Raw genomic sequence first — 26,285 nt, forward strand, 5'->3', positions numbered from 1 at the left:
TTTTTGCACTTTCGGACGGAGCTTTTGCAAAGTAACGCTCTCTTACTTTGTTGCAGACACTCGCCTCCGTCGTGACTTAAGGATAATTTTTAATTCATAAGACTCCATTCTCAGACAGATGCATAAATAAAGTGCAGCTCTGCACCGGAGAAGCGCACTGTCTGTGTGCACTCGAATCCCAGGAACCCTGGACACTCTCCCAGACCATCGGAACACAGGCGATGGTGTACCAGCGTTTCACCATTTTGGCAAACAGAGGCAAAGGAGCCAGCGGAGTTTACGGTATTAATGGGAATTTACTTTCCGATCTCCTGCAGGCATAAAGGGTTTGCTAAAATATGTATGGGGATGGTCCTTCCCGGGAACGTTCTTTAATCAACTTCCGACCGGACCGTCCGGTTCCGATGTGTGTGTGTGTGTGTGTGTGAGAGAATATTGGTAGCAGCTGCAACACATCGGTGCCGTAACTCAAATCAATTTGCCACACTGTTAGATCACACGCCTGCAATGGGGTTTGTGACCACAGACATACAGCTCCGGCATGAGTGAGTTGAGTAATGGGCGAGGGATCCTACACCAAAAGTAGCCGGCATTGCGGATTGATGGGAGTAGAGTTCGTCTCTGACCATAATCCTTCCCTGCAGCTCTAAAACGTCATCAATGTGACGGCTAACCGAAATGCGACCCGTCTGCACCGATGCAGGTGTGACAATGATAATTGAATTTTATTGCCCACCATCGACCACAACTCGGGCCGGGTATGCATTCTGCCCGTAGGATATTTGAGGATGGCGATGACTACATAACGACTCGAACCGGACGGGGGATCGGTCGAAGGATGCAACCCCATCTCCGACGGTATTTATTTCCTAAAGCTGGACATTGCAACTGAATGGCCGACCACATGAACTATCCGCAACCGAGCTTCATACATAAGCGTGAACCAAAACATAGACCAATGGTGATGTGGTGTCATGAATGTAAACGAAAACTTAGCGTAGGTTCGTTGAGGTTCAGAAAAGTTAAGCTAATCGCGAAGCATTTAATCGGAGGAAAACAATTAACAAAAAACCATCTTGCTAAATATTTACTTTGTGCTTTGTTTTGGTTTTCTCGTTGGAATTCAGTCAATGAAAAACATAACGGACGAGATTTGCCGGGGGAAAAGTACACGAACTTACGCGCATTGCAACGAGTGAGTTTAAAAATTAAGACAAAAAAAAACAAATTCAACCATCCGCCATCATCAAACCATAACAAACCAATCCATTATCGTAGCCACAAGATATCGTGGCCACAACCGCCGCGCAGACGACAACGTCGCCGCAAGCGACTCCTCCACAGAAGATTCAAAAAAAAAAAAACAGAAGAGGTCACGCGATAACATCAAACACGTTCGCCGACCCAAGCCTGGTGGAGGAGCAACCGGAAAAGTGCATTCTGGTGTGAAGGACTTGATAAAAGCTAGACGAGTTCCGAGGCCCCGGTCCAAAGGGGATCCCGCACAAGTGGAAATGGTATTCGATGGGGACATAAACCATATCCTAATCTCTAGAGAAGTTTGAGGCTGGAAGAGAAGAACTTAAAGCTTTTCTGATTGCCTACATGAGAAAGAGGAAAACGTTTATTTTACGAGTGTCGTTTGAGTAATATTTTATCGCATCCGGGGACCATCCAAGTGAAACATGGTGTCCACAAATTGCTGCACATAGTGAAGTGCAGCAATGGGAAGAAGGAATCTGGTGCAATTTTCAGGAAGTTCAATTAGTTTCCAAGAACGGCATATCGGTCCGAGCAAGATTGCAATACTGGCACGGATCAATCGTTAGTGTCACACGAGCCGACTAATAGATGACCTCATTCCCGGTCACATACGTCAGATATAAAGTCACTCAAAAACTACCAACCTAGCTGGTGGGGATTATGATTGATCGTGATGTGTTGTTGTTTCGATTCTTTATGTAACTCATGATGGAACGCTTCAAGAGAGATAAGATTGAATAATGGATTGATGAATTCTAAGTATGAAGACTCCATTTCTTCGTAACTAAAATGGATTATTGGATGAGAATTTATAGAACCTCTGTTGGGACGACTGTTAACGAAAGCCATTGCTCGGTGGCGATGAACCAGGGCCTGTAAAATTAGCCCTTTCTTATATCAGCCACGAATCCGCAAACGTGAGGCCATGTCCCTTCACTGCCGAACGACCGTAAATGACAAACAAAATACGATCCACCGAAAACATCCTCGCGCCGATTAGAAGTGCAATGAAAAGCAAGAAACAGGTACGACCGACGGGCGATTCGGCAGGAATGGCAAAGTGCGGTGCAAGCCGAGAACTTTACCATCGTTCCTGATACCATCCATCCGTCCGATAGCCGGACCCCGCGGACACAGAAACCTACTGAGGCGGCAAGAAAACGGTGCACTATCGCCGCGAAAAGGGTGAGAGATAGTGCCCCGCCGACCGTGGGTTCGACTTTCACGGTCGCGCTACTCGCTGACCGGGGTCCAAAAACTTACCTCACTCTGCCCAAATGGCACGGGCACGGGGAGTCTATCAGTACCGCCGTGCTGATTAAATGCCTGCGCCAGAACAACGACGTGCGCGCTTGATAGTTGCTGCTGGGACCCGTTCGAGAATGCGTCCAGGGCCCCCGGGCGTGTCCCGGCTTGGCTCGGTGGATCAAACACGCGTCGGTCTCGAGCTTTAGCACCCGAAAGCGGGTTTAGGTTGTTTATCGTGGTCACATAAAAGTACGACCACGTTACGAAACCGCGACCAATTGCTAGCCAGACACCTGGCGGTTACATTGGAGGACCGACGTGCCGTTTCTGGTCAGGTGATAGCCTCGCCGTGTCGTTCTCGGGAAATGGACTTGAGCGTTTGAAAGGCGAACATTCAGTGGCCAGCAGTGGGCTGGTTAATAGTCAGTGAGTGAACGAACAGTGTACCGGACGACAAGCTCAAGGAGTGTAGTGTGTGCTCTCCTCTCGAGGGGGACTTTACTAGAGGAGTTCACAATGAGAGCTCCCCGGTGGAGGACGGTTCCGACCGCCGCCAGTTGTCTGGCGAAGGTGGCATTGGTGATGCTGTGTTTTAGTGTATCCCGTGTACGATCGCTACCCTGCAAACCCGGTGGTAGTGTTAACGGCGGCAGGGTTCAGCAGCTGGCGAAAATAGTGTGCTTCATAGCGGCCTCGAGTGAACACTACGACTACGAGAGTCTCCGGACGGGCATGTGTTCGCACGTGGTGCTCATCGATTTGATGGGCGTCGGAAAGGACGGAAGTCTCGAGCTGCTGCAGGTTTCGAGCCGTCCCCTGGACCGCTTCACCAGACTGAAGCGACGCTTCAGGGACTCGGGCGACGAGGCCAAGTTCATGGTGTCCATCGGAGGGGTTGCGCAGAAGTCGTCGCAATTCTCGAAGGCGCTCAAAACGACCGAAAGCCGCCAGGCACTGACGGATGAGCTGATATCGTTCAACGTTAAGCACGCACTGGACGGGATTGACATCGCGTGGTTCTATCCGGCTCAGTTCGGTGGTGTGGAGTCCGATCGGACCAATCTAGTGGTGTTCTTGCGTGACCTGAGTTTGCGCACGAAGGCATGCGATATTACGCTCTCACTGACGGTTGGCGTGGATCCGAAGGACATTGAGCTCAGCTACGACGTGCCGCGCATCAATGAGGTTGTGGACTTTGTCAATCTACTCACCGGCGACTATCACAATCCAACAGTTCCGACCCACATCTCACCGCTCTACGGCCAGGGGCCTCGTGATCGTTTGAATATTGTAAGATACTTTTTTAGCAGTTAGCAGCTCCCATATTTTATGAATTCTAACTATGCTATTCTTCACTTCGCAGAACTACAGTGTAATGTCCTATATCGAAGCTGGATTAAACCCACGTAAGATCGTCATACTCAACTCCTGCTACGCCTACCTGTACGTCTCGAGGATCAACAAAAACGACACGGCCTGCCCGGTCAAGCTGCGCACCGTAATGCGAATGAGCTTCCTTTCCGCGCGCGAGATCATCATTCGCGAGTCGTTCCATACGCTATGGGACGATATGCGCCACGTCCCGTACGGAACGGTCACCAACGGGGCCACCAAAAAGTGGATCACCTACAGCGACGTGGAGTCGATCCGCCGGAAGGCGGACTACGTGCTCCACCATCAGCTCGGTGGCATGGGGCTGTTCAGCGTGGACGAGGATGACTACGGTGGTCGGGCCGGATGCGGACGGTATCCGATGCTGCGGACCATAGTGTCGGTGCTCTATCCCGAGCTTGACTGCGATGAGCTAGACGAAATGGAAGGAGAGCACGCGATCGAAACCATCGTGTGCCCGTACAACGGGTACTTTGCGGATCCAGTCTTACCGGAGTATTACTACGCCTGTGAACAGGGAGTGTAAGTGGCCCATAACTGTGTGTTGTTTGGTTTAGTCACTAATTTCAAACTTTGTCATAACACAGCGATCTACAAGCATGCCCGAAACGGCGTTGCCCGCAGGGGGAAATATTCGATGAAGCTCAGAATGGCTGCTGTCAGCAAACGTATCCTGTGCAGACATCGCCAGCCACGTACAACTACGATCCGCCAGCACTACACCCTACGATAGAACCTTCAACCCGATATATTGCACCGGTCGCCTATGCAGAATCGGCAGCATATGTCACTCCGATGGTTGTCCCGAATCCAACGACGAGCAACCCATTACCTCCGCAGTATGCCAACCTTCCGTCAGTTCAGACATACTCTCCACTTTTGTGCAATACTGCACCTATCCTCTACCCGTCAGCATCCACCATCGCTCCGCAAATGTGTGAGCCAATGCAGCAACCATCGAACATGATCTCACAGGTGGTCATTTCGCCAAACTCCATGCACAACTCGGGCGACTACGTAGGTTCGTCATCGACAATGGCACCGATAGCCGTCGAACCGATGCAGCAACCTTCGAATGTCGTCCCAGTTGTGGCGGTTAATCCCAACACCCAACTTGACACGACAAACGCTACAGAAAAGTCTTCAACTATGGCACCAACAACCTTTAGCGAACCGTTGCGGCAGTCTTCCAAAATGGTCCCGCAGGTGGTGGAGGTTACTCCGAACTCTAATGAAACTGTGAAAGAAATCATAGCATCATCTACCATTGCTACACCAGAGCAAGGCATCGATCTGGTTCAAGAGGCTTCTAACTTAGTTCCTAAAGTGCTGATCAGCTCGAACTCCATGTTCGGAGCGGTCAATGACCAAGAGCTGCAAGATGTGATACAGCTTTTGGTAACTCCAAAGCCAAGGATACCGGAGTGGAATGCGATAACGGACCCAACGGTGCTAATCACGCCGAAGGTACGCTACAATCGTCCATCTAGAAAAAAGTCATCCAGTGGACGGCGAAAGAGTCGGTTGAGGTCTCATCACACAAGAACAACTACAGAAGTTAGCACAACTGTGGCAAAGAGTGAACCTTTGGAATTTACAACTGAGGTTTCAGTATCTGAAACGAGTACGAGCACGACATATGCCACCAGCACGCCGAGGGACCGCCTTCGGGAACGTAAAACCACTACATCAACCATGCTTACTTCTACACCATCATCATCATCATCATCATCAACTGCAACAACAACAAGAAAAGTAACAACTACAACATTGCCTACTACAACCCCAACCACAACAACAAAAACGACAACAACATCGACGACGACAGAACCACCAACAACAACAAAAACGAAGACGGCGGTTCCAACGACGACCACAACACTGGCCGCAACAGAAACCTCAACCCGGACTGCCACCAACTCGAGTGCAGCGATCAGTGGAAGTAGTTCGGACAGCACCACTTTGTCACCAAACGTGACTTTAACAGACAAAACAACGGCCTCGGCGGCGACGACGATGGCACCGACGACAGTGTCCAGCACATGGGTAATAACGACAACAGCTACCACGACGGTCAATGCCACACGCCGGAACGATACAGCCTCACATCTGGTGACAACCGTTACCTGAACTACGCAGGGCTGTTGAAAGCCACGACCGTTTTACTGTTTAACTATTTATATCTTTGGTTTAGCCCGGTAGAAACATGTATTTATTACGTTTAGCGAAGATGGAGATGCTCAGAATAAATGGACTGGAAGGAAGACGATTGGCGAGGAGAATTGTAGCAAATGTCGCAATGCTCTCGTCATCCTGGACTGATGATCGATAGTGTTGGATGTTTCATTTCAAAAAACAAATAGTTTCAGTTTCATTACGCAAAATTTGTCTCGCTTCTCGAGGACTTTATCCAATAAACACAGAATATAACAAGTCACTTTTTATAAGTAGTTCAAATCAAATTCAACACACATAGTGCTTATAGACTACGACGCTCTTGTAAATAAACATATTTCAACTAATATAAAGATTAATAAATAACTGATGTGTATTTTTTAATTACTCATTTGGAATGTGCATCGAATTGAGCAATACATTTCCACCAAACTGCAGCGCTTTACGTCCAGTCGACCCCTCAAGTGCTAATGAACATGTCCAAAATTCAAAAGTACTCTTACTGAAACAAATAGACCACATTCCATAAAACTCATCGTGTTCCCATAGCGGAACATGATTTTATCGACCGGATACATCTGCTAGCCGGGGGAGCAATGTGGAGACGCATGGCAGCAGTATCATGACACTATTTAGTTGCCCCCAAAACACCCCGTTGAGTCATGTTTGTTTGCGCTGCATGGCGCACACAATCGGTTCCCCGAAAGTTCGTGCTGTTATCGCAAAGAAAGGAAGAAGAGGTCGATGGGTAGATTGGAGGTTGATTTGCATTTAACACGACAAACAACAACAAACGACATCACCTTTATGTGGTGGGTCATGTCAAATTGCATGGGTACCCACATTGCCCACACAGCCCTCCGCGTTGAACTTTACCAATGGGAAGCGCGCCACTGTTTGTTATGTTCACCTGAGTCTCGTCCGTGTACGCTCGGTTCCCTTGAACTGGCGGTTCTATATCCCTCTCTCCCAGCCGGGGGAAGGTTACTGGTTGCAAGCGCCGTGTTGATGGCCTTATATGGTAGAACATTTTATTTGTACAATTTTCTACCTTGTCGATTATCCATTCATGCCTTTCCTGGCGAGTCTTTGGTGCAGCAGCAGCTGACTGGAGGTCTTGCGACACAAACATATAGCATCGCGCGCCAGCAACACTACCACCAACAGGAGCAAGCTTCCATCTGCAACCAACAACATATGCTCGGAGGTCGACCGAAGGGAGGAGGAAAAAAAGATCGCCAAACAAATCTGGCGCCAATGGTGCACGCTTCGAGGGTTATCTTCGACGTCGCAAGGACGCCTTTTTGCCTATTTGTGGGTATGCAAGCCGAGCCGTATATGGACGGGAAACAGACGAACGGCGGTCGGTCTTACCTTCGAGCGACGAGACACCAACGGAGCCCCTGGTGCTGCTAGCAGGGGCAATATTTCGTAAACGATCGTCGACACATTGTTGTACGGTTGTGGATGGAGGGGTTGTTGTTGTGTTCGGCAAACGAGGACAGGAACTTCAAAATCGAATCAAATATTCTCCGACCAGAATGCAGACAGGAAGCAAACAACACTTACCTAGAACAAGAACAGAAAATAACATCATTATTAGAGTGGAAGTGGGAAGAAAATAACAAAAATCATACTGCTTGTATCAAGGTACACGTGTTGAAAAAAGTTGTTTACTTAAGCATATCCGTTTTTTTGCTAGACTTTTCATTTTGTACGGATTCACTGGATTGAAATAACAAACTCGTGTCCCGGCAGCAAGTCATCGCCATGAAGGATTTCCCATGTGGAAAACCCAAGACGTCACAGTCCGATGGAAAACACGCCACTGATCCAGCAAACACGCGCCGGATAACCCTTTAGCCGGGTGGCACTTTCATAATAATCCCCCCGCCGCCCCGGGAAATGGGTTCGTCCACGTGATACTCCCGGTGGGAAAGGGAAAATTTCCGCACGGAGACAAAGAACTGTTTCGAGTGAAAATCGAACCACCGTCGACGAACGAGCAATTGGAACGAAAGGTAATCTTTATCGTTTTTCCTGCGCTCATGGGGTTTTCCCTACCGGGCGTAACCCGTTCCGGGAGCGGGTGGATTTATCGATCAAATAGGGGTTGTGACGCCAAGACAACCGCAAATCCTGGTTACGGGGAGGGCTTACTCGTGGCACAAGTAACGTTCAGTGTGCAATTGGAACGGAAGGATGGCTTCCAAAGAATGGCAATTCATTGAATTTCCGTGTTGGTAGGAAAAGTCGAATTTTGTATTGCCTTCAATGTATGGCAACAATTACATTACGACCCATGGCCAGACGGAGATAAAGTTAACACGCTTAGTTTTGCATGCACAAGAGGAAGCAGACTGTACGGTAAGGAGTTCGATTACGGCCATAAATCAGCCTCTAGCAGTCTTTTACAGTCTCAGTTTTGGGACAATCGGCTGAGGGTCGCTAGATACGCCGGGGACAAGATGGAGACCCGGACCGATCCGGATTACGGCGGAGAGTTATTGTCCCCGGGTCCTTCGGAAGCGCGGCCGGAAAAGGTGCCCCGAAGGTTCTGCCCGCTTTACGATATCCTATAACGAGGGTCAAAATGGCGTTTATGGGCAGTGTTGTCGCTCAAGATCCCACAACTCTAAAAGCCCACGGTGGTAAAAGCGAATAAAAAAAACCCCAGTTGGTGCCCGACCCAACACGAGGTTGGTCCAGACGGTGGTCGATGAATTATGACATTTTAAGCCTCCTAGATTGACCCACACCTTCCTTCCACCAACCGAACTTTTGGGGGCCTGCTCCCCAAAAACTGGCTGCACAAAAATATTACTTTTATCGACTCTCATCATCATCGTCACGGCATCTAAATGAGTGCGCAAAGTTTCCTAGATCGAGAACCGGGCAGGTTGCGGTTGAGGAGCTGCAAATTTATCGCATGTTTTTTTTCATCAAACGGAGGGTAACAAAGTCAAAACAAACAACGGGTATGGAAGTGTTGGCCGATGTTATGGGTCGAGGTGCCGTGTACGCCCCATCATCACGGACGGCAAAGTTTAATTAAACGATGTTAACGGCTTTGAGTTGGTGGCGCAAATGGTGATAATAGTCCGCGGGAATGATAAGTGGGTGATAAAAGAAAAAACTGGGATGAATGAGAGGCAAAATAATGCATATGTGCAGCGTTCGCATGCATACCATTTTGCGAGATAAGAAAAGTAAGTGAGGATGTGGGTGAACCAAGCGAGCTTATTCAGTCTTTTTCATTCTTCCACAAAATCAGGTAGCCGAAGGTTTGAAGGTAGTAAACTGGCTAATAAAATTTGCATTCAATTTACATATTTATCCATCAGATTTTTGGTATTGTAAAACATCTGGTAGGTATTTACAAAAACATGTATCAGAGCAATAAAAATAACGACACAGCGTAAATGAACGCCGTACTAATCTTTAGCGTACTTTTGAACCAAAACTTTTACCCGTTTTTATGGATGTTTATTAATTCTATAGTGGGTAGACCGGTACTCAACTCGACTGTAAAACGTCATATTTTACGATTGCAATTACGACACAGAAGTTGTTAAGAGAATAGGAAAAAAACGAAGACGTTAGGGATTACTTTTCATACACGCAAGATATAAAAAGGAAAAGTGATACTTGAAAAAGCAACATATCCGTAAACTAAGATAATGTCTATACACTATGCTTGAAAGACTAATACGATTACCAAAGCCAAAGCGGAAGCCGACAATGGAGAAATACGACCAAACCCTACAGGATTTACCTATTACTAAAGATAGATTTCGTCGCTTCTTTCGGGACAGCACCATGCTTCCATGTTCGGCATACGAATTCCAACTGTCTATCCCACCATGAATGGATCCCATTGACAAGAACGCATTGGCCAACGGACGGTGTTGTGGATTAGCTACTCGCTTCACCGGCCGTCGTTGTTTCTATTTTTGCTTTCCTACTTACGTGCAGCAGGCGAAAGAAAATACGATAGTATAACATTTGAGACAGGCAACATGAGTTTTAATGGGATTTTAAACAACCGATGGACAACTTTTCTTCCATCTTCGCGCTCTTGCTCCGTCCGCCCGCCCGGCAAGCTCGTTAGCTAAATTAATCAGGCGCGAAAAGTGGCGTGCATGCAAAAAGTGCAAGTGGAGGTTCAATCCGCATCTTTGGCAGCGTTATTTTTGCCCATTTATTTTCTCTGATGCAACCGGTAAAAAGAAAAAGTGGCTGCCGTAGACGAAATGTATTTTTAGCACGCAGTGATTTTCAAATTGATAATAATAACACGGGAAATACGCTCATGATAAATAACTGGCCTGCGCACTTCCATCCGATATCGTCGATCGGGTTCCGTTGTGAGGGACGCCATCAGATGCGACGTTGACCACGGATAGCCACCGTGTCTGACAATTCCGTATGACAGTTCCACAAGACGGCGACAAGTGGATTGTTTGCGGTCGTGCGGCAATCGAAATAAAACACGCGAGTATCCGACAAACAAAAAAAGGAAACGAGCCCAAAAAAAAAAGACGTGCCGACAAAACAGCGAACAACGTTATCACCAGACCAAACACAACACCCTTACTTCCGACAGACACATCTCTCAATTGGAATAGGAGAAAAAAAACCCGAAGCCATACAAGACACAGGAAAACACCCACAACCACCACCACCACACCCACGCAGCACGAGGGGGAAGCATTTTGTAGATTGCAAAATTTCACTTTCTTTCGCCATTCCGGCGGTGATCAGCGAGCGCCGCCGTCAGCTGTCTCGCGGATATGCGAACAGGTCGCACAAAACGTGGGCAGCATATGTAGGATATATGGAAGACTTTCATTTGCATGTCGGGAGCGGTACTGTCCGTCCCGATGCTACATCTTCAGTGTTTTCACATTTACTCGGAAGTGACCGGGCGCCGGGGGAGGTCCCGCGGGGGATTGGGAGCAGAAGACACAACAACGGAGGCAAACGTAATAAAATTCTTCATCCGTACGAAATGAAAACAATCGGTCCCGGACGGGTCGAAGGCGGGCAGGCGGCAGTTACTCAGACTCTAAACAGCATCTCCTCGTTTGAGTGGCAAACTGAATGGAAATGAAGTTTACGGAACGAGATAAATTCAATTGGGTTTGCCTACAAAGAGATAGAAAAAAAAGTAAGATCATGAAAGCAATAATAATAACTCTTCCATGAAAAGCATCACTTCTAAGGCACGAAAGACGCGGACCGAAGGAGTTCGGTACTCTGCTATGAAAACTATCCGGCCATTTCAAACCGTTCTAATGCAACCAGCATCGGAAGGTGTAATTAAATAAAAAGCAATTAGTTTGTTGATCCTACGTCAACCCTCAAAGGTATAAGGTTTTTACTTAAAATATTAAAATTTTGTTACTAGGTATGAAATTTTCAAATTCAGTACATAACCTAAAAAATACATGGCTTCGCTTGAAGAATGTATTACAAAGAATTTTTTTTCTTTATGCGACTGTTTAAATTTAAAAACAGCATCGATGTATATCTTTTCCACGTGCTTTACGGGTTTAAATAGATCGGGCCTGTATTTGGTGGCCTGGCTCGAAGTAACCTCCACAATCAACTCGTTATGCGCACTTTACGGGCAAAGAGCAACCTTCTGCGTGCGTACGCAACAAATGAATCGATTCGCTTCGGAATTGGAAACATTTGGCCAAATGTAGTCCGGATTGTGATAAATACACCCAGCTCAACATCTGTTAAACTCTGTCGAGTGTGTGCAGCACTCCGCGTAATCTTCCGGACTCGCGTGGGCATTACGAATTGCCGGCTCCGGAGGAGGAGGAGGTTGATAGTCCACGACCACCGTCGGGTTACATCACCGGGTTGGGCGGAGGAAGAAGTAGAAGGCGAGAAGCAAATGGGGCTAAAGATATAAAACCCGCTCCACGTGGTTACGATCGGATGATGGGAGACTGTAACCGTGTGGCCTTGGATGGGCACAAGATTATCGAGAAGAAGTGTGTATAAGACCGGCCGCATATCCGCATCAAGCAATTTGATCCAGCATGCGCTCCCGTTCGACATATTGATTGCTTCCTTTCGCACGAGGGGGGGTAGGTTTTTCCACCTCTCCTTTTAATTCCTCCCGCTCGATGCAATGTTCCGCTGCTGTAACGTTGCGTCCAAACCTAAAACCCTAGCGATTATGTGGCGTCGTTTTGTGACGTTAACACCAAACGCATGCACACGGACGGTCGTTTGACGATGGTTTGATGGCACAACATTTGTTACCGAAAAATTAATTTTTCACCGTGGCGTGAACAAACAAACGATCGAAAGTTTCCCGAGCAAATGAACAAAACAAAACCGGATACCCCCCCTGATGTGGGATGTTTGATTGGAAATAAAATCTATCAGTGGCCGAACATCGACCTAAGCGATTGAAACCGAAAAGGGAATAGACGAAGGGTTCTCGTTCGGAACAGACCGCTTCCGATACGGATTAAGTTCGACGCCACAAGAAAAGAACCAATACCGCACCGAAGCCTTGCCCTCGACGGTTCCCACGGCATTAAATTCCATCGTTTTACTTCGACGGTGCGAGTGGTTGGTTCATGCCCAGCCACCTTCACAACAGTGGTCTCCTCTAGCGTCACGTGGAAAGCACAGAACAAATTGAAAAAAACAAAACTCAAGCAGTTGGAAAAACTCGTTCTAGACGGAGCCGCACGGTTCCAAGTATCCATCGCTGGCGCATGAACTCATCAAAGCGCAGCTGCAACAAATGTCGATCCACCCATCTCAGGTGCCCTTTTTCTCTCCCGTCATCCCCGGGGAGAGAAGATTAGATCTTGAAACCGGATCTCCTTCCCTTATTATTCCCGCTCAGACGGGCGGAAAGTGAAGGTTGTTGCAGCAATCCCGCGCTCATGATCGGAGTTTCGAGTGCTTCGACAGGGTAGACTTAATGGAAAGAAATCGAGAAGCGAACGGACATCTTCAATTAGGGGTTCGATAGCAATTAGTGCTGGCTTCAAACCGATAAACATACCGACACGATCGAAGGACACGGAAGGGTTTGCGAACCGTAAGAGTTGGGAGGCGCAACTTCTTTTGAAAGGGAAGTTATTTGTCGACGACCGTTTCTATTGATTTGGAATTAGAAGACAACATTCATTTCAGCCAACGGTGGTTGGTGAATGTTTCCGACATGTGGTAGGAAAACTACAACCAACCTCTGACTCACTTACAAAGGGAAGTAGTACGTCACGAATAATACTCCACGCCACCGTCGTGGCTTTCCGCTAATGAACTGTCATTCTACTTCGGTTAATTAATTGCCAGATTTATTGTCCACTCTATTTTCAAAGCCGGAAGAAAAGGATTCGATGGCCAAATACCGAACTCCGGAAAGGATGCTATTAACACGTGATTGTACTTTGTAAATATTACTCTACTTGTAAATATTATATAATAGATAACGCTCAACATTGAACCCTTTCCCAGAGGTCATCATTTCGAGTGTCCCGCGAACTTTAGGAGTAGGCGCGACACCTTCTTTGCCTTCACGGATGCATAGTTATTCCGCGTCTGGCCGCGAAGCGATGCGGAAAATCGTTCTCTAGCGAAACACTTCCTCCAAAACAAACCACCGTCCTACTCCCCGAATCGAAGAATTACCAAACCCACTCTTTTCTTTTTTGCTTTCAAAAGACCGGTTCTGTCGTCGTCGTCATCGTCGTCGTGTCGTTGTTAACAGAACGTCTCGGGAGACAGGTGCGGCCCACACCGGTGGGTCGAATGAGGCAAGACTGTCGGCATGACATAGTAGAAGTCCGCGGGAGGCAGGTTGTGCAAAAGATCCCTTCTTTCGGCTTGTCTATTTTGAACTCTTTCCGCCGACTTCTGAAAGGTTGCTCCATTATTTTCCACCAGACCGTTGATTTCAAATGGTACGTAGAAATTAAGCTCGGCTTAGGAAGACATTTTCGTGCACTGTGGAGTCCGTGAAGGTAGGACACGGAGCGTGGCGTCGGTCGCAAAAATCGCTCCACCCACCCGCACGATCTGGCCTAACGCTCGTTTCTTTTTCCCAAAGACCAACCAACACAATGGAGTAAGATCGGTCACGGTGCACTTGAGCAACGGAATGGATTCCTTTTATTATACCGGCCGGCCTTTGTGGTTTCGGCTCGCCTCCACACGCCGTACGCTCGATATGAATTATGATGGTAATCAGGCGGCATCCACTTCTGCCAACACCGAGGCGACGAAGGAATTCGATCCAAGCGAAACAATGGCCCAGACATTCTAGAGTTCTATTTGAGATTTGACGCCACCGATAGATTCCTCGTCGCAGGTGCGTCAATGCTCGACCAAGCTTTTCCCCCTCCCACATGATGGTGTCATAGATTTTCACCACAACACCTCCACGCTGCCCCCCCCGGGACCGAAAGGCGTATTCCGATTTTGCAAACGACCATCCATTGTCGGTGGGACTACCGCCTAGAACGGGAGCACAACGGGCGAAAACCGAAGATTCCACCGTCCGATACGGCTTCTGCACGACTGTGGAATACAAAATGCGCGCTTCAAACCCATTTCCACCAAGCCCTACTGTACGTTGGAAACGGGAAAACCCGGTAAGATTCGACATGACTCGCCAACAAGGTAAGAAAGGGGCATGTGCGCAACTCTCATCGAATCGTTCGATGAGTTCGATACCCGACGTTGAGCTGTAGTCGTCTGTTTAATAATCCAACTGTGACCCGGTGCACGGACACACCATTAGAAAGGTATTTTATCGGCGAAATCGGCCGATTTCATTTCCATGCCCATCGTCGGAAACAGGGATGCGAAGATTATGCACATCGGGTTCCACCGGGGACGGTCGTTCGTTTCCGTGCATTCGGTTGCAGGCAAGCTCCGACGATGCTTGTGGCCGGGAAATTATCCAGTCACGAAATGGTGGCTGTTGTTGTTGTTTGCCATTGAAGATGGTGTGATGATTCTGGGAATATTCGACCGGAATGGAGATGACTGCTTACGGATAGATTATCGTGTGGATTACGTACGTGCGAAATTGGCTGCCTGGTCGCACATTAATGAAGCAGTAATTATGGACATTAAAGGTTACGCCAATGACTTCTCTCGTTTACCAAAAGTCAATGTAAGTAATTATTTGCTCTGCTGTGGTTTACAATGTTACACCTTACCATTTGTTGGAAGAACTTCGAAAACCCAGTTTTTTTACCTCTAACGCATCCAATGGCGCATCAATTCTTGCTTGTCAGGTAAATGTAAAAAATGTAAATGTATAATGTTGACTCTAAGGCAGCTTTTAACTCTACTGCATGCATGTTTTGCTTCGCATCTTTTTATGATCATCGGTGATCATTGTTTGCATTAAGATTTGTGCAATAAGTGACGTTCATTATTATTGTCAACATTATTGTAAAATTATAAACAAAATAACAGTTCAGTATAGCCAAACACTTTAAACTTTTCAGTAAGAGTAACAACACAGGAGGAAAGTAACGTTTCGCAGCTAAGAACATGCGATTATATCCCCGAGTGATAGGGATTTCGAAATACGCAAACAAAACTGTAATCGTCAATTTGCAAAACAAATATTAGTTGGTAAGTTGATTCAGTTGGTTGTTGTTTAACTAAGTAGAATAGCCAAGATAACTACGAGGCATGCAATTGATGTTCTTGTTGAAAACAATAATTGATGTTGACGAAAGTTAATGCGCTATTGCAAAACTTGGTGATTTAAGCGACGGCTAGACACAGCGGTATTCGCACGAATATTCCCGCCGTCCAGCGGGAATCCCGGCGGGAACGGACGCATTTGCTTAATTGAAACGTTTCATGAAAAGTTTCATTCGCTTGCTACAACAACGTCGGTATGGGCAACGCATATGGATGCGGCCGATGTTGTTGGAGAGAAACCAAAATGCGAGTAGTCTTCGACGCAAAATTTTGGAGGAGGAACTCAACAACACCATTCATAAACTTTATATTTGATAATGACTCACAATTCCACTTTTACCTGCCGCCAATTTAGATCACGTAAACAAACTAAAACGTAAACAAAGCTTCACTTTGACAGATCGGACGAATAAGCTCGTTCCCGCTGGATATTCTGTCGAATCTGGGCTACTTTTTCCCGTTCCCGCCACCGGGAATTCCAGGCAAGTTTAAACAGCGGTTTAGAGACAATAACACCTGTTGCGAGACTCCGCAACTTTACAATAACAGTATAACTGAGTTACATCCATAGATCGTGTGTTGAAAACAATTATAGCATGCCGGACAATGAATGAAACTATTTTATTGATGCTAGAGTATCATAAACACCAGACATTGGTCAGTTTTACTGTTTTACTATCCATGAATGGATTGTACGTGGAACGCAACACCCGAACGATGGACCTTGAGAGTTCTCTAAAACAACAACCTCCAACATTTGCGAGAATGCGCTAAATTACACACATTCACCTGTGCTGGGTACGTTACAAGGCACCACCACCTCTATCTCTCTAATGCTACTCAAAGCTAATTAAATTTTATGAATTTCAAATGAAGCACATTAAACACCGGCAAGCCTAGGGCCGACACATCGTCTAGACGCCGGCGGCCATAGTAACACGGGTGCCAGTTTTGGGTTTTGTTTAGACCGATGGCCAAAACTTGAACCGTGCACAAACCGAGTGCAGAACGCCACACACGGCACACGTCCGTGGGTTTTCGTGAAAAGTGTCGAGTGTACCTGGTTCGACAGCTTGTACCAACCGTGGCCTACCTACAACAGGGCATGCATTACTACGGCCCGGTACATGAACATGAACGATCGTGGTGCGATTGGGATGGGTGCTTTGGCGTTGGCCACTTTGTGACTATCCATCTCGAACTCAGGTCCGCAGGTCTAGCCTATAACCTATCGATGAGTTGAGCTTGTTCTCGTCCCACCAGGGAGTGCCATGGCTGAATGGGGTGGGCTCGGTAGGTGGAAAAACTTGACTCAACGGGCTGCCCACACGGCTGTCGAGGTTCTACTAGCTGCCCCCCCCCTGGTTGGTCCGGACTCTATTATGCTTGTCCTTCTCCCAGCAAAATTCTCTTTGCGCAACTGCAGATTCAGTTGCTCGTAGCTAATAATGCTGGAGGAAGGTTTCAACGACGACGAACAACTGCTTCGGTCTAAGACTTCCACAACCGTTCGGCCTCTATTCGAGCACTTCACCGGACGGTTTCGCAAATCTTCTCGCTCGCTCGTTCGTTCACCAAATCCTCTCGCCTCGAGTGGGATTTAAGAAATAAAATACATTTTTCAAAAACATGTATGCTACCCAAACAGGTTTCCCGTTTTCGGCCCAGTGCCGGCTCTCGCCGTTCGGGTTCGAGAAGTTGTTGCTGGTGGTCAAAGTTTCGGATCGGACAACCTGTGCGAACGGATGCTGGCGTCGGTGGCTTGGAACCGGTTCCAAATCAGCGCACCATGTTCTTGGTCAGGGGCAAAGGGAAGGAGAGCGCCGTAAATGGCGAGAGAAGACACATCCCGTTCGTCGATGCTGTCGCAAACGGCGCTCAAACATTTTCCATCGCTTTGCCATTGGACTGCGCAGCTTAAACAATTGTCAAACGGACGGTTTGCTAAGTAGAATGAAAGTGGAGACGTTGTTCGAGACCAAGTGGGTATTCGGAAGAAGACGAGAAGCTTCTTACTTGCTTAGTTTTATCTACCGCGTGCCGATCTAGTTCAGGTTGAAAATGCACTGAAAGTGCGTCAACGTTAGCGTACTGATTTTGTGCAACAAAATCGCCCAAAAACTCATTTGATGCGTGGCCAACATTCCTTCCACACACCCCGTTTTGGAAACCCTGATGTGCGGCGCGGTGTTTCTCACCGAATCCTCCGAACAATTAACACGAAAATAGATAAAACCGTCGCCTCTCGCGAGGGAAAACTCTATTCGGGGTTCAGTTGTCGATGCGACTATTTCGAGAAACCTGTACGCCCGGCTCGAGCGGACGGCTTTCGTGACATTTGTGGCTGTAACGGAATGCTCCTCTGGTGGGCACTATTTGTTGCATCGCACCCAGGCATGGGCTAAATTTATGCTCGGCGAAGATTTTCCGATAGCATAGCCAGTTTCGAGCACGCTTCGAACTGTTGGCCATGAAATGACTTGCCGTTTGTTGACTCTCTAGCTGCGTTTCTTAATAAGAGCATCGAAACACTACAAGCGTATTTCTTATTCCGCAAAACTACAAACCTACGACGCAGTATTGTCTGCACGCAATGTCGACCCATTTTTCTGGTAGTATCTTATCATTAACAGGGATATTTGAAACAAAAGGTTGCACATCCGGGACACACCTTTATTCCCTTGATTAGCGCCCGAACCGGCGTCCTGGAACGCTGATGAAAGCTAATGAAGATAATACACCTTAAACCCTCCCCGAATCCGGCAATCCTAGCCTATCAACGAGGTATTATGGCGTTTTATGACATGCCTGGTTTTTTCCTTTTTTTACGGAGCAGCTTATCTGTCTCCTACGTGACTTTCCTACCGGAAAACAAAACACCGCACAATAGTACAAATTCGTGCACATCCTGGTTCCGGTGGGCGACCATGAAAATGACGTCACACAACGAACCACACAACGTCAAGCCCGGTTATCTACATTAAGGGACAAGGAAAGGATGTCCTGTCATTGGGAAAAACCCCCAGCACGCAGCAAGCACATCGCGAATCGTAGCTCCTCGGGGGCTGGCAAATGTTCCTTAACACCGTTCATGCGGAGGGATTTTGTTTGAAACTTTCTGTCCGACCATTTTCACCACCACCGAAAAGGGTCGCCTCAGGTTTTGGGTCATTTATCTGCAACTGAAGGGATGGAGGTGTGCTTTGGTTTGCTGCGTCGGATTGACATTGCCCTTGCATACAAACAAACCGGCGGCGTCATGGGATGAGAAGACTTCCTGGTCCCTGCATTGCCCACCAGACAGGACCTTTCCTGTCCTGCTTGGAGGGAGTGGGAAAGAGGAGACAAAAAATGCCTTTCCAGTCTGGGATATGCCGTTCGCAAGCGTTCGCTTTCCTAATGTATTCCACCAACGTAGTGGTAGCGTCGGGAAAACTTCACCGACCGAATTGGGAGTGCGGAGATTAGGGACGACCGAATGATTCGGTTCGTGCTGTTGGTTTCTTGCTGCTGGATTTTAATTGTACAAGGGTGAATTTTATGCTACGCGTCGTTCGGAATCTCGACCGATTCTCGAAGGGGGAACGGGCAATACAAATGCCTTTCCCGAGCGGCGTAGGTCAATGTCAGACAAGCGCATTTATATAGACAGATTTTCGAGCGTATATGTTAATTCGCGTAGGGTTTTTTTGTTGACCGATCCTCTCCAGAATAAAAAGGGTGATTTTGGTGATTCTTTCAGAGGCGTAAAATGGTCTTGAAAAGTTTCTTATCCGCCGGGTAAACATTCGCTTTTCCAGGAATTGCAGAAGCATTTGAAATTGGTTACTGCAGTAGCCATTTATCATCGTTAAATCGGATCGGCTGCGGACCCAGAGCTTCACCGCTGTTGATAACGCTGTTTGCTCAATATAAACTTATCAATCTTTTTTATCATGCCCTCCTTTTGCCAGGTGATGCTATCTGTCCGGAGGTGAACCGTCAAACTGCTAAGCTCATGACTAATATACTCTTAACATACAGACGAAAAAGAATGCTTAAGATGGCAATATGTGTGTTTGTTTTGGAAGAAACATACCTCCGGTAATGCAATTGCGATGACGATGATCGGAAGGAAACTCAGCCCAATCGAAACCGGATACTTTACTCTGTCTCGCTGTTGTTGATGAGTCCAAGTTTCTGGCAGGAAACACACCGCTTAGGGCACCCTTGGCCTGTTCATTCGAGTTTCAGCGCAGGGTTGCACTTTCGCAACAGTTCAACATCCTTCCTTTCCTGACAAACGTTTGCTTTTGCACACCTGGCCTGCTGTGTGTGTGTGTGCGTGCGCGAAGATGCCGTCTTTGGCTGTACTTTCTTCAAAATTTGCAACGTTCGCCTTTGCAGCACTATCTTCACTGTTGCTTCCTTGCACTCCTTATAAGTTCACCGGTCCGGGACGGGAGTAAGTTGCCCTCGGAAAACAGGGAACCATACCCTGCACGCAGGTAGAAACGTTACGAAACGGCAGACCGGCCCATATAGAACACGGATACACTGTCGTCGTGAAATGCAGGGCCTCGCAGCCGGGCAACGGTGCAGTTGCACATGTGCACCGTACACGGCACACCAACACACAGATACAGTTTGGTGTGTGAACTTCCTTATCACACCGGGTAGGCAATTTCGACGTCGAACCAGAAAGCGAAATTTCATTCAACAATTGTTTGCTACAAGCATACGATAAACGAGGATGAAGGTTATGCGGGAACCGAGTATGGAATAGAATTTTAATGTAGAATGGTTTCTTATGAAGTTTTAAAATAAGCATTTCTTCATTATATACTGGTAAGTATAGTATAATGAAATCTAAAACAAACAATTTCATCATCAAACTATTTTAAAGGCATTATAAGAAACCAGAAACATTTGGTTTTGTTGGAAACATTGTTCAAAAGTAATTAAAATATGTAAAGCAGGAATATAAAATTACAACTATTCAAACATTTTTAGGAGCTAATTCCGATACACTTTTTGTAGATCGTAAGTTTGATCAGCAAAGATCGTAATGAAATTGCGGTTAATTTGACAAATTGTGCTTCAACTAAAGACACAATCCAAGAATGCCGGGTTTCACGCAAGACAAATCATTCATCTTCGTCAACCGCCCAGCCGGAGACAGAAGACTTTACAATAAAGTAAAACAGAAATGTACGCGAGAAAAATCTACAGCCATTCCCAGCACTGCCGGATCCAAGGTGGCCGTGCGAGGTAGTCAAGTGTTGTTGTTGCCCTTTTTTTGACGCGGATGAAGTTAAGTCACACTTGTGTGCGCGCTCGTTCAAACACACTTGTGCGCTTCCGTCACGTTCCTAGTTCACACACCCGGGGTCCGCGAGAAGTATCTTGATTAATTTCTTAAGGCACGTGTAACACACGGACACCACCGGGGATGCTGGGAAACTGGAGACTTTGAAATTCGTCAACCAACAACGAAGTCATTCACCGGCGGGGTGTATCTTCTTACGATGCGAGCATCTCCTCTGTTCCACATCTTGTCTCTTCCGGCCGACTCGAATGGGCAAACCACTTCAAGATAGCTAATCATCTGCGCAGCGTCCACGTTTAACAGAGTCTTACGTTCACTAGAAGCACAAACCATTCACTGCTTCTAAAACCCTTCTTCTCAATTGGCTCGCCCTGATGAAGTGTTCGAAGCGGAAAAGCGAGGAAGAGCTGTTCGAACACGGTTCAGCGAGACCTTCTCCTTTCGCCTAAGCCCCCGAGGGCATGATGAAAGGAGGATAGTAAAATGAAAATAAAAATAAAACCCCGACCACGGTAGGGACCGGTTTTTCGTCAATTTCTTCCCGAACGTGACCCAAACGACGGGAAGGCGCAAGAAGCCACCATTTTATACACCGCGTCGACCAAGTGTGCCTTTGGCCGAGGGTTTGGTGCGATCCCCGTCGTCATTGCGACCGTGCGGGGCTCTGGGACTGAGGCAACTGTACTGTTCTGCATCGAGCTCGAACGCCAACAATCACTCGCCGATGCCACCGATGACCCAACGGAGTCGAGTCGCGGATCTGCCGCCCGCGGGGCACGTTTTTACTTTCGATTTCTATGCAGACAAAGCACCACCAGCGTGAAGAATTAGGTCGTACGAACGATCGCGAGTAGGCGATGCAAACGATGGCGCATAAATGACACACACACACAGCGCACACACACGCTAGACACACCACACACTCTGTAAAAGCGCGAAAAGATCACGCTGATCGTGCCAGACGCGACCAACACAGACAACAACGGAGAACAACTACAGCTGGAGTTTGTGCTAATCTTCTCGATTCGACTAAAAGGGCGCATTCAGCGCTATCAGCTGAAGCTGTTTTCCCGCACGGTTTTACTTCGCAACACACAATTCTTTCATCATTTACTAACAGCCCGTAATGCAGCACGGTCTAAAGTAGAGAAGATCGCATCCCACAACACAACGAATGCGCACAATTGTAAACACACTTTGAAACGCGACCGACACCGACGGCGGATCAAACACGAATGAATGAAACGTGCATTTTGCGAACGAATGAGAGAAGATTAAAATGTTTTCCATCTTTTCTCTCAGAAGAGAGAGGTTTGGTCGGCGAGAATCGATTTGCGTCCCTGCTAACAATTGAGATACCCTTCGGAGGAGCTCATCGGGAACGAGTGACCTGAGGTTTTTCAAACATCAGACCCTGTATGTCACTCAATTTTATATGAACGTGCGTTACCTTTTCTTATCTTTTGAAATCAGAACGATCGGAAAATCTTGAAGATGAAACTTTAAAATTTTGTCTCTCTTTAACTTACGCGAAGGATATTAAACTACGATACCGTTTTGTTTACATTTATGTTTATGCTTGGTCAAACATGTTCACCGCCCGACGTTCCTTTCCACCATGTTCGGTTGTCCGAGGCCTACCGTACGCCATGCGGAAAGAAGTTTGTTGCTGTGCTCTCTTTTCTGGCCACCACAGTGGCAATGTTAATGGCGAACCCTTGTCTACAGACCGTGTATGATAAGAAGTGCCGGCACAACTGTCGCGACGATCGAGAGATTGCCGATCGAACCATTCCTTTCCCTCTGGTTCGATTGGATGCCTTCGACCCCCGCTCGTCGTCGATATGTTTCTCCCCGATTCGACCATCAAAGACAACCAGTTCTGATGAGGTCATTACACACACTCGCGTGTGTCGGGCGAAAGGAAAGTGAAACCGCAAAAGATGCAATGGCCAGTCAGTGCCCCCCCGCCGGCCTGTTGTGGGGCTCGGGGTTGGCCTTCATCCTCGAAGGCACGCTCTTGTGTAATTAACCCTCCTGCTTCCCCGGGTACAATCAACGTCGCATCATCATTACGACGTCCTTCATCATGCGAGTGACCACCACGGGGGGAGATCAAGGTGAGAAGAAATTCGCAATAGTCATTCACCGATAAATATGTTGTTTTTTTTTCTTTCCATGTATAATTAAACTTCTCCTTAGGCCAGAAAAGTTCCCAAAGGCATCTAACTACTTTTCTTTTCGAGGCGTTCCGATCGGATAAATGTTTTCCGGAGGAATTTCCAACGAGAGACCGGCGAGCCTCGTACGGGAGTCGTTCAAGGTCGGTTAGGTTTCTATGAATTTTCACCCAATTTTCCATTTTCCATCCGCCCCCAGTTTCACTCTCTCCCTCTTCCTCTTGCGGTGCAACGGCCGTCACCATAATCGTAAAAGAAATAGCCCAATTTTGCGCCTCGAAAAGCAGACGCCAGCAGGCCCCCACCCGGTGACGACTACCGCAATCAAAAATTTCATCACTGATGGATCCGCCGCAGTAAAACCCTTTATGGCTGACGGATGGACGACCAACCTGGCCGGTAGGTAAGGTAGGTAGGTGTGTGCGTGAGGATTACGAGGTATACCTTTTCTCCCGCCCTCTAGGGACTGACGGTGGAAAACCTCCCCGAAGAAGCGTTAGTACGGTCGAGTGCGTCCGAGTCAAAACATGGGGCAGGTCTCCAGAAAGTAAGACCTACATACGACGAAACAGGAACCAAGAAGAGCAATTCTTCTTCGGTCATTACAAGAAAAGAAGAGACGAACGAAATACAAACCGACAACGAAACTCTCCAGTGGGGACACAATGGAGGGGATGATGACATGCACTTGTGCGCACATATGCATTGTCGTAACTCATCATCATCATCATCATTAATATCATCATAAGCATTACGATCTTTTACGCATGGCTGAATATTTTAAGAAAGGCGACGGGGTGGCAGTTTAGTTTTTCCCTCCCGCAAATATAGAACCGAAAAGGCGTCTGCTGGGATGCATACGATGTTTTCTTGGCTTAAGTTTATGGAGCCACTTTATGGTGTTGTTGGAAAAGGGCTTTCTTTGGCTATACAAGGGTTTACGAGGTCCGCCGTGGGGTCTATGTGGGTTTGCTTCACCCCCTTTTCAAGTCATGCTCGTTGAGCATTCGGATCGGCCATCATCAGTTGCGTAACTTAAATGTGCTAATCTTGCTGCGCTATGTTTTCAATATGTTGCCCCCGAAAAGGAACTGATACACGTTATAGCATCACTAATGCGGTGAAGAAAGTGATCGTCAGTGGTTCATAAGAAAAAACTATTTGCTCAATATCCAACACGTTTCATGTGTGTAAAAGAACAGAAACATTTAATTGCACGAAAAACGGACAACTCACCCTTCGTTTTGACGACGACGTCTTGCCACGGCCGGATTCTTGTTGATTGCAGCTAGCTCCCGGTTGTATCCGCCATCACCTTCGACCCCACCGAACGAACGTTGACCGAAGGCACCATCCCTGGCCACCACCGGCAGCACCGGCAGTGGAATGTAGGATGGTGGAATGAAGGCTCCACCTCCTCCCACACCACTGTTGGCCGTATTCGAAACGTTGCGCAGCATTTTGGCGAGATTCTTGCCCGGTGCGACTCCCTCGTCGTCGTCGTCCTCCGATTCCGACGACGAGCCACCGCTGGCCGCTCGTTGGTGTTGCAGGTACAGCGGTACCGAGGACGCGTCGATGTTCGAGACGGTGGTCGACTTCTTCAGGTTGCTCACGGCCGAGTGGGTCGACTTTTTGAGGCGCGACTTCAGCTCCGAGTTGAGATCGGCCGGAAACAGGCCGACGCAGCCTGACTTCGACTTCAGGATGCCCCCCTTCGACTGCAGCTCCGCCATGAACGGGAGTTTCTGCGCGTTCGGTGGAAGGTACGCCATCGGGGGCTTACGGGGACTCATTTGCTCTGCACCGGCAAGAAGAACAACGAGAGGTGGGAATAATGTTAGAAAAGCTGAACCAAAACAGGACTTCCGTGGGAAGGTGTATTATGGTTTATCGATGTGGAAGAAGACAAACTCATGTTAGCGTTTAGATAATAGTTATACGGACATAAACGAGTGTAATGAAATCGGTAAAAGGAAAAAGCATAGCATAGTAACATTCAATTAGTAGTTTCTAGCGGTTGCTGTGCATTCCTAAACATATAGACACACTTGCAGGACGAAAAACGAAAGAATTGTAAAACAAACGCACACACAAAACACACAATATACCACACACCCAACACAAGAAACACCACCGATGAACACCAACCCTGTAGAGAAGCATTGTGATTTTGAAAAGCATAAGCATTCGACGCGGTTTCGGGAGTATTTTATGTTTGCGTAGTTATGCTCGTGAAAAGATGAAAATATCATTTGGTGCACTACCATTGTTTGCACATTTGGGTTCCGGCAAACACAAGTTGGCCACCAGGGCCGGTTTCATTCCAGAACACACACATACACCATCCCATAGCCTTCACCAACGCGAACCGAACGGAACGAAGCACGTGAAAAAAAGCAGAAAACTCCCCGCCACAGTAGGAAAGAACTCTAGCACCTCCCGGAGTTAAGGTGAACGGAACACAAAATTGGGTTGGAGAAGAAAATATTTTTTAAAAAAATCGAACATACCAGCATAAAGGAGTTTTGTTTTTGGATATTGCTTTTTTTTAATTGAAGGAAAGGAACGGTTGCTGCTTCAGTCGACCGCCCGCGTACTCGTTTGCCCCCGTTTGAGGGGCGCCAGTCAAGCAATAGACGAATGTAGGAAGGGCTCAGGATACGTCGGCATAGGAAGCTCGTATTGTTGATGCGTTGTGAGACAGGTGAGCAAAGGAGGTGATAGAGATTGTGATGAAGAGAGATAGGAAGGAAGGCAAATAGTACTAATGCGCAGAGTGCAGCAAGTTGGTGGCTAAATATCACGGATTTGCGGGCTTTCCTAGGCCCACAAACTGAAACGCAAGTGTACACACAAGCCACGACAGGAACGTTAATCAATATTGTTTCATATCACTTTCACAATCCTTTTCTTAAAGGTTCACGCAGTTTACACACTCCTGCCATACCGGGCCTCCGATGCCTTGGAATGTATGATGAGATCCGCACGGTGTCACCATTGTCCACCGTCTT

The 26,285-nt window shown here is 47.4% G+C and overlaps 1 protein-coding gene across 1 annotated transcript in view; it reads right to left on the minus strand.

Moving 5' to 3' along the window:
• LOC131262306 (supervillin) overlaps positions 1-26,003 on the minus strand; it is a 46,505-nt gene extending 20,502 nt beyond the window's left edge. Inside the window, exons 1-2 of the mRNA XM_058264280.1 lie at positions 25,785-26,003; positions 24,508-25,072 (exon numbers count right to left, since the gene is read on the minus strand). Of these exons, the coding sequence (XP_058120263.1) occupies positions 24,508-25,067 (560 nt within the window). The 5' untranslated portion in view covers positions 25,068-25,072; positions 25,785-26,003. The remainder of the gene's footprint in view (positions 1-24,507; positions 25,073-25,784) is intronic.
• Positions 26,004-26,285: the final 282 nt, after the last annotated feature.

This window comes from Anopheles coustani, chromosome 2, assembly GCF_943734705.1.
Source record: "Anopheles coustani chromosome 2, idAnoCousDA_361_x.2, whole genome shotgun sequence".
NCBI classification, from domain to species: Eukaryota; Metazoa; Arthropoda; class Insecta; order Diptera; family Culicidae; genus Anopheles; species Anopheles coustani.